We start from the raw sequence: 18,843 nt of genomic DNA on the forward strand, positions 1-18,843 counted from the left end.
TATTTATCTTGTCTTCTTTTCCCAAACTATAGTGCTGCCTTCTGCTGGCGAGTTTATCTGCTCATAAAACAGTACCTTCTAAAAATACTGATATATGTGAGATCGTTTAACAATGACTTCAACACCAAAAAGGTAAGTTACAAAAAATTTATTTAACCAAAACAATATTTTTGAAAACATGGTTTAAACAAGGGAAACATTAAAACGAGCACTCGGCAAAGACATGTTGAAAATAAAAAAACGCCTTTTGAACTTGACTACATTTATGTTGGGAGGGTTATATTTAAACAAATACGGATTTTTCTTCATTTCCTCCTTTCTGCCAACAATACAGCAACAATAGTAGTCATGGAAACAGTCTTCACTGGCTGCAGCCCGCAAACTCATCTGGACTGTTCAACTGCAAAGACAGAAACAGAGACGTTAGAAAATGAAAAGCTACAACACAAAAGTCTAATGTCTTTATAATTCAGACTTTTTAACAAATTAACTGCTAAAGATTCATACATTCCAATGACTGAATAGCAATCACTGCTTTACTAAGCACCAGTGCTGCCTCCAGTGAAAGGCTACTGACTTGGAAAGTGTGAGAGCTTTGCAGTAACACTGGCATCCATTGAATTTTCCACACTTTCTCGTGCTAAAACACAAAACTCAGTGAAATTAAAATCTAAATTATGGCCTGCATTTGTGTTTAGACGCCACAGTAATACTTTACAACAACTTCACCAATCCCTAATCTCCCCCAGCATGATGCTGCCTCCATCTCCATCTATGTGCTGCAAAAACTCGATTTTGATTGTTTCACTGGTGGGAAACTGCATTCCACCTTTCAGATGTTTTACTTGTAAAATAAGCGTGAAACTCATTTTCAAAATCATTTTCTTCCCACTTCTCAGTTATGCAGTATTTTGTGTTGGACTGTCACATAAAATCCAAAAATATACATTAAAGTTTGTGGCTGTAATGTGACAAAATTAGAAACAAGCTCGTTTAAAGTGTGAATACTTTTTCAAAGCACTGCAATATGTTTGAACATAAAATGTAAGGTTTTGATTATCAGAGCACATGTGCTTAGATACCGGTACCGGATGAGGAGCTCCTTTAACCCACGCTCTGCCACATGGAAACTTACTGTAGGAGGAGATGTCGATCTCGTCTGGCAGCTCAGCTACGTTGACCTCGAAGCGATCCTGGACTTCATTCAGGGTCTTAGCGTCAGTCTCGTCTGAAACAAAGGTGATGGCCAGGCCTTTGGTTCCAAACCTGCCTGCACGGGCCACCTGATGTAAAGAAAAATGTAATAAATAACACATTTTTACCAATCCGCCCAAATTAAAACCACACCAAAGACCAAATCGTTTAGATCTGAACCTACTCTGTGGAGGTACGTGTCAGAGTCCTCGGGCATGTCGTAGTTGAAGACTATGTTGACTCTCTCGATGTCCATTCCTCGGCCGAACAGGTTAGTGGCAACCAGGATCCGCCTCTGGAAGTCTTTAAACTGCTGGTATCGGGACAACCTGGAGACGGCCAGGAAAGCTTTCAGAAACCTCAAAAAATGATTCCTTTACATCCGAGCACTGTGAGGAAAAACTACTTATTGTTCAAGGCAAAGCTGATAGGAATTTTATAATCACAATTTTTAACAGAATTCTAGGGATGCAATAATACATTTTTTTCACTGCTGATACTGATGCAGATATCTGAGGGTTAGCATCAGCAGATCCCGATCTGATGCAGGAAAACATATCTGGAATAAATTAAAACATTTCATTTTTTTTAAAAACAGAGATAAATGTACTAAATTAAAAATGTATTTGATAATTCTGCAGCAGCATAGCACTTCTCAGTGCTTCTCAAGCTTGAGAAGATTGAAGTGTGCTTAAATCTTATGTGAAAACAGCACAACTTTAGAGAGTACAAGAGCCAATGTAAAATAAATAGTACACTGAAACTGACAGAAACAACAGGTTTTGACCGTTTGGTCAAACATGTAAAAATAAATTAAATTAAATAATGAATTCTAAATATAATGCAAAATAAATAATAACGCATGACGTCACTCAGAGCAGAAGGCACAGAATTAGACTAAATAGATCTGAATTTGTGAATTAGGCACTCTTTCACCGATACCCGAGCTGCAATTTTTTTCAATATTGGGACACAGATATTAACATTGGATTGGTATATCTCCATAAAACACCCAAACAATAGAAGGTGAGCGATGCATCACATGACAACCCTCTGCTTCTGGATGAAATCAGCTCCCACCTCTCCTCCTGTCCCATCCCCCGGTGGATTGCTATGGCGGGGAAGTTCTGCTCCACCAGCAGCTGCGACAGGGCAACGCAACGATTCACAGACTTCACAAAGATCACCACCTGTCACGAGCCGCAGGAAAATGTGAAGTTCTAAGCATTTATTAAGATAAAAGTAAAATCAAGAGGGGTGGAAGGGTCAGGTGTACCTGGTTGAACTCGAGCACATCGAGGAGGTCAAACAGCTTCCTGTTCTTCTCGCTGTCCTTCAGCTTGCAGTAATACTGCTGTAAGCCATGCAGTGTCAGTTTAGTCTCGTCGTCCACAAATACTTCCATGGGCTGCGAAAGAAGGGAACAAATGAGTAAAATTAGCTGCATCGACAGATTTATGAGTTATTTTAGAAATGTAAAGCACAAAGAGAGAAGCTCAAAGCCCTTCCTGGTTGCTCTCTGTGTCTGTTCTCCTGCACATCAGCGCAGCCATGTGGCCGCTACCTGAGCCAGAACTGCTGAGGAGGTTCACTTTCTGTGGAAATTTGTTTCATAGATTCTCAAACATTAAATTTAAATCAACAACTTTCAGAATGTTTTATTGTTGGCCATTTCTAAACAAAACAGAGCTACAAATTGTAGTTCAAATTTTGTTTTTGTACACTTTGTCCTAGTTATGCACATTTTCCTTTGTGGTACAGGTTTTATGCAAGTGATTTTGACTTTTTGGCAAGTTAAAATACCATGTTTCTTATTAGGGCAGCAGAATATATTGCAAATGTATCATCATCACAATATCAGTGTGTGCGAAATTCATATTACAATAGATTATTTAGAGTGCAACAACTGTTGGTTATTATATTTTATAATAATATTGATCACCAAAGCAAATAAATAACAAACCAACACGCCTAAATCCTACGGTAGATCTATGGGATGAGGTAAAAATAAGACCGCTAAGAGGATCTACACATTTTTACCAGGGTTGCCTCATCATGCCAACTTGCCTCATCCAAACATGAATCTGTAAAAACTCACATCCTGCATGAACTTGCGGCAGACGGGGCGGATCTCCTTGCTTAGTGTTGCGCTGAACATCATAACTTGTTTCTCGTGAGGTGTCAGTCTGAAGATCTCCTGCACATCACGCCTCATGTCTGAAGGACAAAAACACCCAAAAAGTATTTAACATTGCCATTTTCTAAGATTCTTCATGCACACAAGTAACTAAACCGTGAACGATCACGACACGTCGGTATCATTTGTCTTCTTTGTTTCGCGTCCAGTTGACTGTCCTCCAACTCACCCAGCTGCTCCAGCATCTTGTCGCACTCGTCGAGCACAAAGTGTTTGATGTTCTTCACGCTCAGAGTCTTGTTTCGAATGAGGGCCAGCGTGCGGCCTGGAGTTCCTACAACGATGTGAGGGCAGTTCTTCTTCAGGACGTCCTCGTCCTTCTTGATGGCCAGGCCGCCAAAGAACACAGACACCTTGACGTTGGGCATGTACTTGGAGAAGCGCTCATACTCTTTGCTAATCTGGAAGGCCAATTCTCGTATGTGGCACATCACAAGAACAGAGACCTGGTACAAACAAAATGAGAATCGTCGCGTTAGAGCCATCGGTTCTGTATATTTCTATTAAAACCTGAGGCCATTTGTAAGAGCTGGTTTTGTAAGAGGAGCTTGTTAACATTACCTAGAAGATCATTGCATCACATCTTTTCAAAAACTTCAGACTTGACAAGAAATATGAAATTTTTTAAGTTTTTTTTTTTTTCCTTTTGAATATTTTTATGCCCTTTTTGTCCAAAAGAACAAAGATTTTGTGATGGGAAAACTACAAAATATACAACATTTTCCAAAACTAAACAGTAATTTGGAAGATTTAAAACCTTGATTAGTTCAAAAATTAACAACAACATTGATTATTATTTTTTGGAGAAATTAGAGCTGGAAGAAAAAAGCAATACTATTTATCTCCAAGTCCCAAAATGTACTTACTCTTATCAAAGTGTAATAAAAATTCAATATTTTGTTTTATTTTTTTCCCCCTTTTACTGCATCAAATCTTTTCAACAACTTAGATATAGACATAGGTTTAGACATAGATATAGAGCCAGTTTTTTCAGGCTCTTGGGGATTGAATTATAATCATGGGACTGGAGAGAAAAGTGGAAAACATGCAGCAAACAGTCCACCCATACCGTCACCCATCGCTCCAGTCTTTCATTTTATTTTATTTTTTTCTTTTCTATGTTTTTATGCCCTTTCTGTCATGTATAGTACTTTGAACTGCCTTGTTGCTGAAATGTGCTATGAAAATACATTTGTCTTTTTGGCCAACGTTTAATTTAATTAACTTTTAAGCCAACTAAAATATTGATCATCTAAAAAACCAATAAGCAGAAACACCAGCTTGGGAAACAAAAGGTGCTTCAAGGGTTGAGAGTGTCTTAATGATCGACTCACCTGGCCATCCACAGGTTCAATCTGCTGCAATGTGGCCAACACAAACACAGCCGTCTTTCCCATACCAGACTTTGCCTGGCAGAGGATATCCATGCCAAGGATGGCTTGAGGAATGCACTCATGTTGAACTACAAATAAAAAAAAAAAGGAAAATAATTAATAATAAGAAAGATCTTCAGACATCACATAGATCAAATGAAGATCTAAATAGCTGCAATCGAAATGCCCTTATGAATCAAAATCATAACCAATATTTACAATTAATTTATTCGGTAACTTTTATATGAGGTTCTGAATGCGAGTTACCTTCTGAAGGATGCTCAAAACCGCAGTCAACAATGGCACGGAGCAGCTCTGGTTTGAGGAGGAAGTCTCTGAAGCCCGAGCTGTGGATGGACACATAGGAACCTTTCACCTCCTTCTTGTTGGCAGGGGTGCCGCTTTCTGGGAGTCCCTGGGGCTCGTCGTCCTCCTCGTAGTCCAGAAGTTCACTATCAACGTCATTCTCTGCCATCTGGATCACAATCGGGGGGAGGAGGGGAAAAATAAACACACGTGTTTGTGTTTTTTAGTTACACAAATTGTTCACAAGAAGAAACTCTCAAGGAATCTCATGAAATGGGCATCCCGTCAACTTAACTCACAATTACCTGTAGAAACCAAGAAACCATCTAAATCTAATATTAAATATGCAAACTGAAACCTGTGAAGTTAATGACTACATGTAGAAAATGTGGAAGCTTTGCCTTTTCTTAATAATAATAATTTTAAAAAAGGCCACAGCAGCATATATGGATTCTGAATTAACAACAAAGCATCTTGAACAATAAACAATGAATAATTAGATGTTTCGACATAAAACCTGACACCATGTTTGGAGAAAACCAATCTAAAAATCTACAACCTAAAACCAACTATCAAACACAGAGGTGGAGGGGTGACGATTTCTGCTTTTTGTGAAGCCATGAAAAGCAGAAACAAACAGTCACTGAGTCAGCTGTGGACTTCACTGTGGACCAGTGAGTGAAATCTGGCGATGCCATCTGTTCAACAGCTGAAGTCACGATCCAAAGCAGAGAGCAAACCCTAGGGGAAAGAAAAGGCTCAAACCAAACTTTATACCCTAGATGATTTAAATGCAACAATTGATGTTCACTCAAACAAAGCTTATACAAGTTCTGTCAAACCTCAACAAACTTCGAGTATCTTCAATAAGAGAAATCTAAGTTTTACCTACGGCAGTGTGAGAGATGTTACTGCTGCTAATGTGGCTGTAGATCTAAATCAGCTGTAAACTTTGTAAATTGTTTTTACCATGTAGAGTATAAAACAATGAGGTATAAGATTACTGACAGGTAAAGTGAATAATATCTTTTCATCTGGGACCTGGATGAGATATATTAATCACAGAGTTAAGTTATTGACTAAATTAATTCATTAGATTCAGAAAAAAAAAGGTGATGCATTTTAGGAACTGTATCACCTTCAGCGTCTTCAAAACTGCAGCCTTTGTGTGGCGTTATTGGTCTGTTGGGGTCTATAAGTGGTCCTAGGAAGGAACAGCTGTGAATTGACAATAAGGTCATGGGTAACTAATGTCCACTGACCCACACAGAGAGTGAACGTCCAGATGAACTACTGCAGAACAAGTTTCTGAGAAAGTTAATGCCTTTCTGAAGTAAAGGGTGTCTGGTTACACAGTGCATTGCATTTTGTCCTGTATGATGTTGCATCGCTGCAGATCGATCTGTGGAGAAAGAGTTTTCCTTTGATGGCTATGGATTTTCTTTGCCGGTTAATGCTCTCTGTCACAAACAAAGGTATTTCAGGATTGGTTTCAAGTGTTGATTTCCCCCACAAAATTCCCCAGATCTCAAACCGACTGAACATCTATTCGATGTGCGGGAAACAGTCCAACCCAGGTAGGCCCTACTTCAAAAACAGAACATTAAAAAGGATCTGGTGTTAAAATCTTGGCGTCCTGGTTGCCCCAATGGGTCTAATGAAGGCAAAGCCACAACGGGTCGGCACTGTTTGACCAGCAACGTAACACAATGCTATGCCTGTTCGCCGTATGACTTACATTAGAGGGTGTTTGATGATGCATTTTGATACCGTTATAGCTAAATCCTAAGTTTCAGTGTTATGTTGGTTGCAAGTTAGCTTGGCTAACGTTAGCAGGCCCTGGCTTACCAAAGATAAATAAATAAATATTGAAAGAGAATGCTCTCTGTTTGTTCACAATTAGCCAGTTGTTTTGACTTTTATGTATTTTACTATATACCGGGCTTAAGCATTGTAGACTGTTGGACGCGCTGACCTGAGCTAACGGACACATACAAAAACAATGAAGTCTTTCTCCTTCATTCATACAAACTGGTTAGCATGCTCAGCAGAGACGAGTATTGTGCATGGGATATCAGCTTCTAATATTTCACTTCCCAGCCATACAAGATCGATTTCAATTCGACATGTTTTAGAAATAAAACTCCTCACCACAACTTCACCTAAACACAAACGGTTACCCCGATTTACAACGGTCTGATATTGATGCGCCAAACACGTCAGTTAGCAAAGCAAATGTTACATCTGAAGCGTCTCCAGTGCAACTGGAAAATGATTTAAATATTCCTTTGCAGGCTGGAGTTTACACACAATTACACGTTCACAAATGCGTTATGAAAAGTGAAAACAAAGTGTGTCGTCACCTTGAGTCTGTCCTCCGCTGCTGTTATTTAGCGTCAACTACCCTACCAGCTAACGGCTATTCACACGGAGAGCAGACTGGACACACGAAGATGCTGCGTTCGCGAACACCTCCGAAATTCGGAATAGAGTCGATAGAGGGCGCTATAGTATGGAGGACTGCGAACTATTTACACGCTTAGCACAGCAGCACTTTCCACAGCTGGTAAAGTTTTCTGTACAAAGCGCCATTTTGGTAAGTTTTGTTTATTCTTTGCTTGATAGCATGCCCAAAGCTAGTTGAATTTTTTTTCAGAAATTACAAACTATATTTATATATTCTCAGTATCAAAATAAAGCTAACACTCTGGAGATTCCACCAGGTATAAAAGCATCACAGATAATTGTTTCAGAGATAATGTGAATGGGACAAAAAGAATATTGAGATGTTTTTGTCACCTAAATTTTTTCTGCATTATACAATACATAATTTTTCAAATATCACAAATAAAGCTATAAACCTTTGCATTTCATTTTTGAGAATCAGGGTTAAGAGGAAATATGAATGGCACACTTTTAAATTTTAAAGTAAAGAAAAATTAGACAATTGTTAATTCATTTTATTCCACTTGCCAATTATGACTTGGTGTTGAACTTTCACATTAAATCTACATAAATGTGTTGTAATATTATAAAACAAAATTTTAAAAACCCTAACCAACAGACCCCTCCACATGGATGTAAGCATGAGAAAATGCAGTATCAAGTTCGTCCCTTTGGTGGCAATGCAATATTGGCATCAGTGTAGGAAGCTTATGAAATGAACTTATAAACAAAATAAAAATAAAAAAGTAGCTGTCTGTGATCAGGCAGCAGGCAGTCATTATACTGGGCATTAGCATTTAATCAGTAACAAGGGAAAAGGATTAAAGTATAAAGTTGTTGCAAAGCAGGTAAAGTAAAAATTATGGGTTTAAGTTTAAGAGAAGGAAATGTTCCCAGGCACAAAGATCAGAACAGGGAAGCAGAAACTGCACAAAGACGGAAAGTCTTAATGCAAAACAGGTGTAATGATTAACTAACAAGAGACTGCAGAACAGGTCAAGAAAATAAAGAGACCCAACATGCAGTCAAGTTTTTTTGTTGTTGTTGTTCAAACTGCAAAAGTACTAAATCGAGATTAAAGAATAAAAGTTAAGTCTACTATAAAGAAGAACGGGACAGAGATGTTTATTTATTTGAAGACCTTTCTTTATTTAGCTACTTTTTTATCAAAGGTTGTGATCACATATTAGATAGATAGATAGATAGATAGATAGATAGATAGATAGATAGATAGATAGATAGATAGATAGATATTTGGATGAATTACCCACATAAATCCGCGTCACCTGCGGAGCCCACCTTCCCGCAGAATAAAACTCCACATGGATTGGCTCTTTACTCTGTAATTTTCCAGCATTCCCGCAAAATGGGCTCCGCCATTGGTTAGAGAGACGTCAGTCAGACGTCTTTGCGCACTCTGATTGGTGCGCCCCACCTCTCTCTGAGTCGGAGCCGCAGAACGCCAGCCATTCTGCGTGAATCACCGTGTGATTGATGCGGGCCGGTGTGTTATAACCACATCCCTGTTGAGTCGTTGGCTGCATCACACGGCTGTCATGCTTATGTTAAAGGTGGCCTGTGGAAACATTCCGACCAGCTAACGCGGCTCGGATCCCCGCGTCGCGTGCACGGAGCTCTCGCGACCAGCTGTGCGTCGCGGCGCTGCCTCGCGGGTGAGCGACGGCAGGAGGATGGCACTGCGTTGGACCGTCGGTCTGTGTTCGTCCTCGGTGTTTTATTAAGGGCTTAATTAGCTCATAACTAACGTTTACGGCCGACTGGCGTGGAAGCGACGTTAAGCGCGTCCGCCGTGATTATGGAAACTGAGTCCAGGTAAGCGTTTGCGATTTTTTTATTTTTTTATTTATTTATTTTAAGGTTTTATTTTTTCAGAGGAAATGTCAGTATTATGTCAAGGAGGCCCACAAGCTCTCAGTTCAAAAACAGACGGAACTAAATTCAGATTGGTGACTCATTTCGGCCTGTGTTTATTCCTGGTTCTGTCTGCTCCATTTATCTCAGTGAAACATGTCATTGTTGCAGCATGCCAACAGGGATGCGGCCCATTCATTTGCTCATAACCCGTATTTCTTAACGCAGCAGCGTGTGTGGCTATGTTGATACAGCTTTTCATTAACGTCCTGTCCTCATTTCATGTGTTACACAATCGTGTTGTTGTTGTTGTTGTTGTTAGAAACTGGGGATTTTCGGAGCCACGGAGTAGCCATGATGGGTCTGTCATTTTAACCACAGATGTGGGTCCAGCCGTATTATGATTCAGCTGCAGAGCATGCACGCAGGCCCATCGGTCCCAGGCAGCACACAGCATTAGACCGGGATAACGAGTTGTCGTGTCCAAACAGATCTGTCAATAAGATTACTGGCTCTTAAGTTTAAACCCAAAGCACGAGTCATGCTCAGCTCTCATAGTGGCGGAGATCACCCTAATAAGCGTCTAACCATGAAAACTGATGCAACAATTTCCACACTTTTTTATCCAAGTACACTTATTTAGTACTTCTAAACAGAAAGTATGCTACTTTAACAGCTTAAAATGCTAAAGAAAAAACAAAAAAAAAAAAACAAATAAGGCATAAGATTATGACTACCTGCCTAATAGTGCATTAGTTCTCCTTTTTGGTGCAAACGTTGAGATACAGACTCCGCTAGACCTTTAAAGGTACAATTGAAGGTCTGGGTCCAAGTTGTGTGCAGTAGATTCTGTAAATCCTGAAACTTTGTGAGATGACACTTGCGTTGATCACAATTGTTTTGCACATCCTGGATGCTCAGTTGGGTTGAGATCAGTGGAGTGTTGAAGCCAAGTCAGCGGGTCAATATATTACTCCCCTCACATCATTCCTAAACATTTTTGCTTGGTGGTATGGCAACACCAGCCAAACATCGCTTTCTACATGCATCAATGAGGCTTGGTGCACCACTCACCAGTTCACCATTGTTCCTCCCTTGGACAAAATAATAAATACATGCCGAGTTGTCATCACTTATCTCTTGTCAAACTCATGAAAATCCTTTTGGTCCTCCATTTTTCACTTCCTGTCAGAAATCTCCAAAGCACAAACAGGTGCCACCATGAAGAGATAATCTGATTTATTTCACCCATAAATAAGTTAAATTTAGCCTGTTGTTTAAGTGTGGTAACTCAACCGAGATAAAATATAAATTCTAACTTTTCAGATCATTTTGCTCATCTGGTTTGTCCTTTCATGTTATAAATTCAATTATTAGGACACAAAACGTTAAATTCATGCAACAATTTACTTGATTTCTAACTATTACTAATTTAACATATTCATTCATAACACAGCTCCTCTGAAATATAAGTTTATACTTTACCTAGTGGTAAAGGAAGGTCAAAGAGAATAGTCACTGACTGAGGCAATGTTTTAAGTTGAACTTTAACTAAAATCTCTTGGAATAATTTCTTACTCCAAAAAGCAGATCATTACGGAGCCCCCCAGGGGACATGGGGAATTTTTTTTCTTTTGCGTTCCCTCGCAATACTTTTGCGTTCCCTCGCAATACTTTTGCGTTCCCTCGCAATACTTTTGCGTTCCCTCGCAATACTTTTGCGTTCCCTCGCAAAAGGTTTTGCGTTCCCTCGCAATAATCTACTGATCAGTTCATGCGGCATAATTGATATTATAAGCCTTTTTTACGGTGGCCGCCGTACTTTCTGCTTTAATACAAGCTTAAAAGGTTTTTCAATGGACTATTGAGTTATTATCACGGGGTAATAAGTCATCTGATTGTGTCTCCATTGTGTTCGTGTCTGAATGGTTTAAAGGGCTGCTTTCTGTGCCGTTCCATCTGAGCCTTAACAGACATAAACATGCAGTAAATAAATCGATTTTCAATCAGTTTTTTGCACCAAAGCATTAATAATAATAAACACGTTTTCACTGAGGCTCTATAAGAGCAATATGAATGAAATAAGTAATTATTGATATGACAGGAGCAGCGGCTTTGACACCTGGTGGTGGGCGTGTCGATGTGGGAGTGACTGTCATGAAGTATGAATGGGAAGGTGACGCTGCTGGCTCGGTGTGTGAGGCAGCGGGTGAGCTGGGGGGTCAGTCCTCGCAAAGTTTGGAGCATAATAAAAATTTAAAAAATCGATAATTGTGACAGAACAAAGAAGAGGTTAGGAGTTGATTGATACACGGACAGATGAGATTCCCCGAGTTAATCCAGTGCGGCCGTCTACCACCATTAGTTTGCTGTGTGTTATAATAATAAAACATGTTTATTATTATTAACGCTTTGGTGCAAAAAACTGATTGAAAATCGATTTATTTACTGCATGTTTATGTCTGTTAAGGCTCAGATGGAACGGCACAGAAAGCAGCCCTTTAAACCATTCAGACACGAACACAATGGAGACACAATCAGATGACTTATTACCCCGCGATAATAACTCAATAGTCCGTGGAAAAACCTTATAAGCTTGTATTAAAGCAGAAAGTATGGCTTCCACCGTAAAAAAGGCTTATAGTATCAATTATGCCGCATGAACTGATCAGTAGATTATTGCGAGGGAACGCAAAAGGTTTTGCGAGGGAACGCAAAAGTATTGCGAGGGAATGCAAAAGTTTTGCGAGGGAACGCAAAAGAAAAAAAATTCCCCATGTCCCCTGGGGGGCTCCGTAGATCATATTGTTTGAGTTTAACCAGTGTTGAATATTAAATATAAGTTCATAACAAATATTATGTCAGTTCTTCACTGATATTGTGATGACAATATATTTGATATATTGTGCAGTTCTAACATAAGTAGACAAATTGTAATTATTAAGAAGATGTTGCTCATGCGGTTTAAGCTTCAAAAAACAATGAACATAACTATTTGAAAGTCAATATGCAAAATTTTAATCATTTTAATGATTACCCTTTGAAGTTACTTTTTTTTGCAGTGCTTATATAGCTGAAGGAACTGAAGTGTTTTATAAACTCTCTCCTTTATCTAGGTATTTTATAAATCATCAGGAATAATTGTGCTATTCTGACCCTTAACCAGGTGGATCCTTTAAATAAGCTAGACTTCAGAGATAAATAGAAACTGTAGTGATCTGAACTGGGAGCCAGAAAGTCAAATGACTCGTGTTTATAGATCTGTTCCAAACACATAATTTTAACTCTGCATGTGCAATAAATGGTGGGGAAGGGATTTTTCTTTGGGGCTATGATGCTGGCGGATTATATCTGACTTGTTATAAAATAAGAGCTTCCTCAAGCACTTAATTTTTCTAGGAAGGGAAGTTATTCAATGATTTCATGATCTCTGTTATTTTTAAATAAGGCCTTTTCTGCAGCATTTTGCATAAGCACTAAGGTCACGATATACTGTTCTCTTCATATCTTTGTGAAACTTTAAGGCTTATCTGCTTAATCAACTTTCAGTGCAAAACTTACACATTTCACCATTAAGAAAGCAGGTATCAGAGTCTCACTTTATATGGTGACCTTCTTTTTGAGTAGTGATAATTCGAAAACCTCTGCTTTATCAGATTCCACAATCGCGCATGAACAAAAGAAAACCGTGCCACACAACCACACTTCAGCTTCCCCTCTGCTGCTGCGCTATCTGTGTTGGAAGGATGTGCTAATCTGAACAGAACCAGGCGTAACGTCTACATACATTTGTCTTCCTGCTGCTGTCCAACTTCATTACCGTCTGCGTCTGTTTTTAGTTGCGCTCACAGGAACGGTTGCATCAAACATGAGTCTCATATTTGGGTCATAACATTGAAAGACTGATGAGGATGAAGGATGAAGTTTCTGAGGATTAAATCATAGCTACAACATTGTATGATATGTCCAGATAAACAGCAAAGGTAGAGGCAAAAGTATTCATTTCCTATGAATTTTTCCAAATGTACAAGCTGTATCATGTTTTATTGTGACGGAGCAACAAAAAATAGTGTATACTTGAAAAGTAGAAGGAAAACTATACATATTTATTTTTGAAAATCATGTTAAAATCTGAAAAGTGTGGACGTAAGTGGAGTATTACGGCTTTGGCCATGTTGCTGCTCAGAGGGAACAAAAGTCAGAACCACACAGTCTGTTTCTAGACCTGCAGAAAGAGAGAAGGCAAAACCTAGAAACCACAGCAGCAAACGACGCACTCATACATGACAACAATTTAAACATTACTGTAAAATAAAAGGTAAAAGTTAATACAAAATGTATTTAGTGTCGTTGCTCATGTTTTCTAACTGTTCAGTGCTGATTTATCACTGTAGCTTGTGGAAACTGGCAGCTGCTGCTGTGTGTTGAAGACTTTCTGTCATTGTTATAACAGCTGCCTCTGCCTGTGGTCATCAATTAAGCTTTGGCGTTTCTCCTTTAATTAGCTTATTGGTATTATCCAATAGGATTCAAGAAGCATAGAACAGCTTCTTTCTTCATTTCTTTTAGCATTGAATGAAGATAAAAAAATGTAACTAGATATTTAATGGATTAACTTTGTCTCCATTGATTATGAATCCTTGTTTATCAGTGAACAAAAACAAATAGACTGAACCAGCATCATGTTTAGTAGATGCATAAAAACCTGTATCGTTTCCTGTCTGTGTATTCTGGATTTTCAGCGGCCAAACTGCCCTCAGATGAACTCATGCTCCTGTGTGTGAAAGAGTCAACTCTCTTGAGTTTGCAAATTAATTTCTTCAGAATTTTTGCATTGTTTATTATTTAAAAAAAAACAAAAAAAAAACGCTTTTTGACATATTTCCCTCCACTCATTACAATAAATAAAATTCAACATATCCTCCATCTATTTAATGAAATATTAAATTGTTATTGGGTTTTAATATAATATTTTGCAGCCTAAATTTACATGATCAGACTAAAATCACCAGAATCTTTAAATAATAATGAACCAGTTCTTGACCTGTACTATAGTAAAATCGGTGATGAATGCCGTGAAGAGTTGCTCTGCAGAAACATCCACACAAAAAGTGAATGTTAGTATAATTAAGTCATGTTTTTGTCCTATTTATGTAAAGTCAGGAAGTCGATGGTGGCTGCTTTGTTGCTGGCCGGCCTGCGTGCTTGTGCAGCTCTGCCCTTCGTCTGCTTTGCTGACACATGGAAACGGGCAGCAGCTTGATGACCTGGCTGCTGTAGTAGAAGCATCACCTGTTAGGCTCATTGTTCTCTCAGCCTGTAGATTTGTAACTGGATCCAACCGAGTGTAAAGTCTGCCAGCATAGATGTGCTACATGTGTTTGTGTTGCACTATGCTGCTAATGTTAACTTCTTCATTGATATTCATTCATCGGATGCAAAGTAGTTTTAACATTCTCCTTGGTAAGCCTCATTGACTAGAAATAAGAGAAATCTCAGGCCTGTCGCAATAAACGATAAATCAATTAATCACACGATAAATTAAACCTATCGACCTCATTTTAATTATCGGTTTTATCGTCTCTTCCTGCCTTTTTTCTTTCTCTTGATGACACTGAATGAAAAAAGGCTCAGCTCCGGTGCTCTCCACTGACCCTCCCTTCCTCATTTCCTTGGTATAATGTCCAGCTCACACGACACGAGTTGTCGGCCGACTGTCGGCCCATTTTCAAAACCTGAGAGACGCATTAGCCGATAGAAATCCTAGATATATCGGTTCGATCGGGTTCGTCGTGTCCAGCCCCATGGGCACAAAATAATGGCTACAAGTCCTGTTAACTAATTTTAAAATCAGGCATTAATCAATGCTTTATTAGAATCTAGCTGCAATGTAAAGTCCTGACTGAATGAAAATCATTATAACCTATTTATGTCACGTTAACGAAGAACAGCTGAAAACCTACCGGGTTTATCAACTGCGGTTGCAATTTGGCTCCAACTCCTCCCCTTGTCATTTCTATATTCTTTGCACGAAATGTTGAATAAACATTAATGTTGTTTACACATATCATCTCCGATGTCCGCTGAACTTCGGGTTGCGCCATGTCAGCTGTTTGGGATTCCCCTCCGTAATTTCCCCTCAGAAAGCAGGAGGAGAATCCGCGCTTTCTGATTGGCTACCTGTCACATTCAGCGTTAAGCTCCCGGTCGGGCAAAACCCCTGATTTAGATCGGAGCGGCCACGACAATCCACCGTAACCCACCACACACTGCAGGATGATCGGCTACGAAATCATCAGTGAGAATCTTAGATCAGCCAAGGATCTAAGATTGTCATAAGGAGAAAATAGGGGCAAAAAATCGTGTAGTGTGAACTATTGCATTAGGTGGTCGGATGTGCCCGTCTTCTCTATTTAAATCTAGTGATTACTGAAGGACACATACAGACGTCATAATCTGCACTCTTTGGTTTAATGCAATATTTATTTCCACTTTGGCTTTATGTTGTTTAGTTTTTATTCAAGTACGTTTTTTGTTAATGGAGACTGAGAATTCATTTTATTTATTTATTTTTTGTTTTGTGTATTTAGTTTATCAGTTCCAGTGTTATGTGTTCTTTTGAAAATAAAGTGCATCTATCTATGGCAGGAAATCACATGCATTATTAGTCATTTCCATTAAATCAGTGTCAAAAGGTCTTGAAACAATATTATCGTTTACCGCAATAATTTTTTAGACAATTAATCGTCCAGCAAAATTTGTTATCGTGACAGGCCTACTCATCAGACCTGTGATGTTGTGTGCATGTGTTTTCTAAAGTGGGTGGAAACAACGTTTACAGACAGTAAAACGTTTTAGTATCATTCATTAAGTTCATCTAAAGTTGACTGGTCTTATCGATCGACTAACGGTTAATTAAAAAGCCCCCATTTATTCTTGTCAAAAGGGTAGATCATGGAGGGTTACATTTTTCATAATATGTTAAATTTAAATGAAGAAGTGCATCAGTATATTTTAACAATTTCTTGAGTTGTGCAATTCCTGCTTTTCTTGCTTCCTTTCAAACATCTTCCACTACTGAATGTTTTGCTTCATAGTCTTGGATCCTACAGCCTCTTTTTGTGAGGCCAAAACCTATTTTCGTTTAGTGGAGAATAATTTTTCCAGTTCTGATTCATGGTTTCTGTGATGGAAATTCAGTTGCTACAAGTTGATAGTTCTTCTGACATAAAAGTTACACCATGTCACAACATTCCATTTCAGGAAAATCATAGAAAAATACAGCTGCATGAAAAGTGTCTCTTTTGACTTATATTGCATCAACACAAGAACTTTGCTTTAGACGAACCCCAGAGGGAAAAAAAAATCTGCTGCAGGACATGAGCATGTGAAAATGCATAAATCTTAGAGTTGTGCAGGCTGTGCTGTTGAAGGGTGTTTAGAGGGTAGCTTGTTGTTGCCAGAAAAATGATGCTGGATTATGTCCTTTGGTAGTTGATGCACAGATGCCTGAATATTAATAGAACTCTATCAGCACAGACTCTGATGCATCATTGAGCTGCATATGAAGCATCGATTAGACTGTTTACGTCTTGTACCAAAAAAAAGTATACCCACCCTTGTTTTTCCCTTAATCTGTTTTTAGCTTGTTGTTCTGCACAGTGTTGTAGGTTTCATGCATTAATGAAGAATAATATTTTCTCCTTTAAAAATAACTGTAAAATACAGTTACTGAGGGTGGCAAAAGATTAGCAGACATGTACAAATGTGTTTGCACTCATTGTATATGTGTGGAAAACTTAAAAAGAAAAACTTATCCAACCTTTAATTTGAGTACATTTAGTCAGTAGAAAAAACTCTATTTTTAGAAAATCAGATTTATCACTTAACATATTTTTATTAAGGCTTTTTAGACTTGATCAGTATGCCATGTCTTGGTTTGATTTTTCTGTGTTCCTTAGATCAGATTTGTTTCTGTTTTACATTAGTTCTTCTTAGTGTTTCTAGTTATGTTTATTTCCTGTTGCTAGTAAAAATATAATGAGACCCTGATTTATATTTTTTAAGTAACTGGATACTAGGAGGAGGATTATTATATATTTTGCTACAAGACATGGTGAGGAGGACTGTTAAACAGGTGAAAACTCCGGTGTGGCATCTTGGACAAAACCAAACATCTCAAAATTGAGACTAAATAAGATTAAGACTGAGAAAAAAAATTCCAAACTTTGCTTCTTCCAATATTTTTGGAAAAAGAAGGAATATGCTGAAATACATCTCAGTTTTACTGTAAAACAGGACTCTGGATGATCCAGAGAGGCTGTGCAAATCAGATCCCTCAATCTGAATCATCAGCCTTGGAAAATGTTTCTAGAAAACCTTCTTGTCCTGGATTGGTGGAAAAATGCATCAGCTGCAGGGGTGCCACTAATAAAGCCAGTGATTATGTATTGCCATTTATTAAATGCTTTCACATGGGATTTTGTTTTCTCCATTTTATAAAATACAGTCAGATTACAGGTTGGGTTTTTTTGTTTTTTTTTGACAAGTTTCAGTATAAACTTATCCCTCTGTGATAAAATATGGATAATTTGTGAAGGTCTTCTTCATCAGTAATATAAAAAGCTGGTCCAAGTTGCATTAGCAACAAAAGAATGTTTCCATTACATATTATATATGCTTTTTTTTTCTCTTGCCCATAAAATTTTCATGTGGAAGGAAGGAACTGCTCTTTGACCGAGCTACTTTCCATCTCAGTCGGAAACATGTTAAGCTTTCTGCTACATTTGTCTTTGGACCATTTTACTTTTTTACAGAAATATATGAATGCATATGATATGTGTATGCATGCTTTATGTAGTATTTAGTCAGTCACACCATTTGTATGTTAAATATGGGTGGAAGGCAGAGATCACTGAGCTGCAGCAATAGAAAAACACCTCTGTCCTTTACAATGGAGCGCTTTGAGCAGCATGGAGCCGCAGCAGTCACAAGGACAGTAGAGCAGCTGAATGCCGGGACAATGTGACTAGTCCAACATGAGATCATGAATCTGAACCACAGCAAGGTTAGCAGCTTCAGATTTAAACAAAAAAAGGAAAGATGGTCCTGAAGGGAGGACATGCGCACACCGTACGGATTGGGTCTCTGAAAACTGAGTACTGCTCAGATTTGTAGGTGTTCCTTGAATTATCTAGGTCTTTATTGTTTCCGTCATAACAAGATCTTCATAGTATACAAGGCTGGAAAAGTCTAATCAATATGTTTTTGCTAATATTGTGAAGGGATCCAGGCATCAGCTGTTTGTCAGCCTTCCAGTTGTCACTGCCTGAGGCTGGAGAAACCCAGAATAATCATACAACCAGACATCCTGCATCGAGGTTTACCTGAAAAGAAGGGAATGTTTTTCAAGATCTGGATATTTTCTGCAAGCTTCATTAAAAATAAATATTTAAT

The 18,843-nt window shown here is 38.5% G+C and overlaps 2 protein-coding genes across 2 annotated transcripts in view; one reads left to right on the forward strand and one right to left on the reverse strand.

The window, feature by feature from the left end:
• Positions 1-133: 133 nt before the first annotated feature.
• LOC106922551 (ATP-dependent RNA helicase DDX39A) lies at positions 134-7,570 on the reverse strand. The gene is made up of 10 exons (XM_014995068.2): positions 7,434-7,570; positions 5,032-5,239; positions 4,726-4,853; positions 3,561-3,837; positions 3,293-3,411; positions 2,471-2,602; positions 2,275-2,384; positions 1,379-1,523; positions 1,136-1,283; positions 134-400 (listed from the first exon to the last, which is right to left on the reverse strand). The coding sequence occupies exons 2-10, from the start codon at positions 5,237-5,239 to the stop codon at positions 384-386; spliced, it is 1,284 nt and encodes a 427-aa protein (XP_014850554.1). The 5' UTR covers positions 7,434-7,570; the 3' UTR covers positions 134-383.
• Positions 7,571-8,905: 1,335 nt separating this feature from the next.
• Positions 8,906-18,843, forward strand: part of evi5l (ecotropic viral integration site 5 like) — a 47,488-nt gene continuing 37,550 nt past the window's right edge. Inside the window, exon 1 of the mRNA XM_014995064.2 lies at positions 8,906-9,348. The gene's annotated coding sequence lies outside the window, so the exon portion shown is untranslated. The remainder of the gene's footprint in view (positions 9,349-18,843) is intronic.

Source organism: Poecilia mexicana, unplaced genomic scaffold (genome assembly GCF_051168715.1).
Source record: "Poecilia mexicana isolate PSO_F unplaced genomic scaffold, ASM5116871v1 scaffold_1, whole genome shotgun sequence".
NCBI classification, from domain to species: Eukaryota; Metazoa; Chordata; class Actinopteri; order Cyprinodontiformes; family Poeciliidae; genus Poecilia; species Poecilia mexicana.

Bases quoted from the DNA above. Each gene is read 5' to 3' on its own strand.
- LOC106922551 (XM_014995068.2), bottom strand. From the start codon at position 5,239: ATGGCAGAGAATGACGTTGATAGTGAACTTCTGGACTACGAGGAGGAC. The intron at 3,838-4,725 runs GTGAGTCGATCA...TGTTTGTACCAG, and splicing joins TTGAACCTGTGGATGGCCAG to GTCTCTGTTCTTGTGATGTG. The intron at 1,284-1,378 runs GTAGGTTCAGAT...TCTTTACATCAG, and splicing joins CTGACACGTACCTCCACAGA to GTGGCCCGTGCAGGCAGGTT.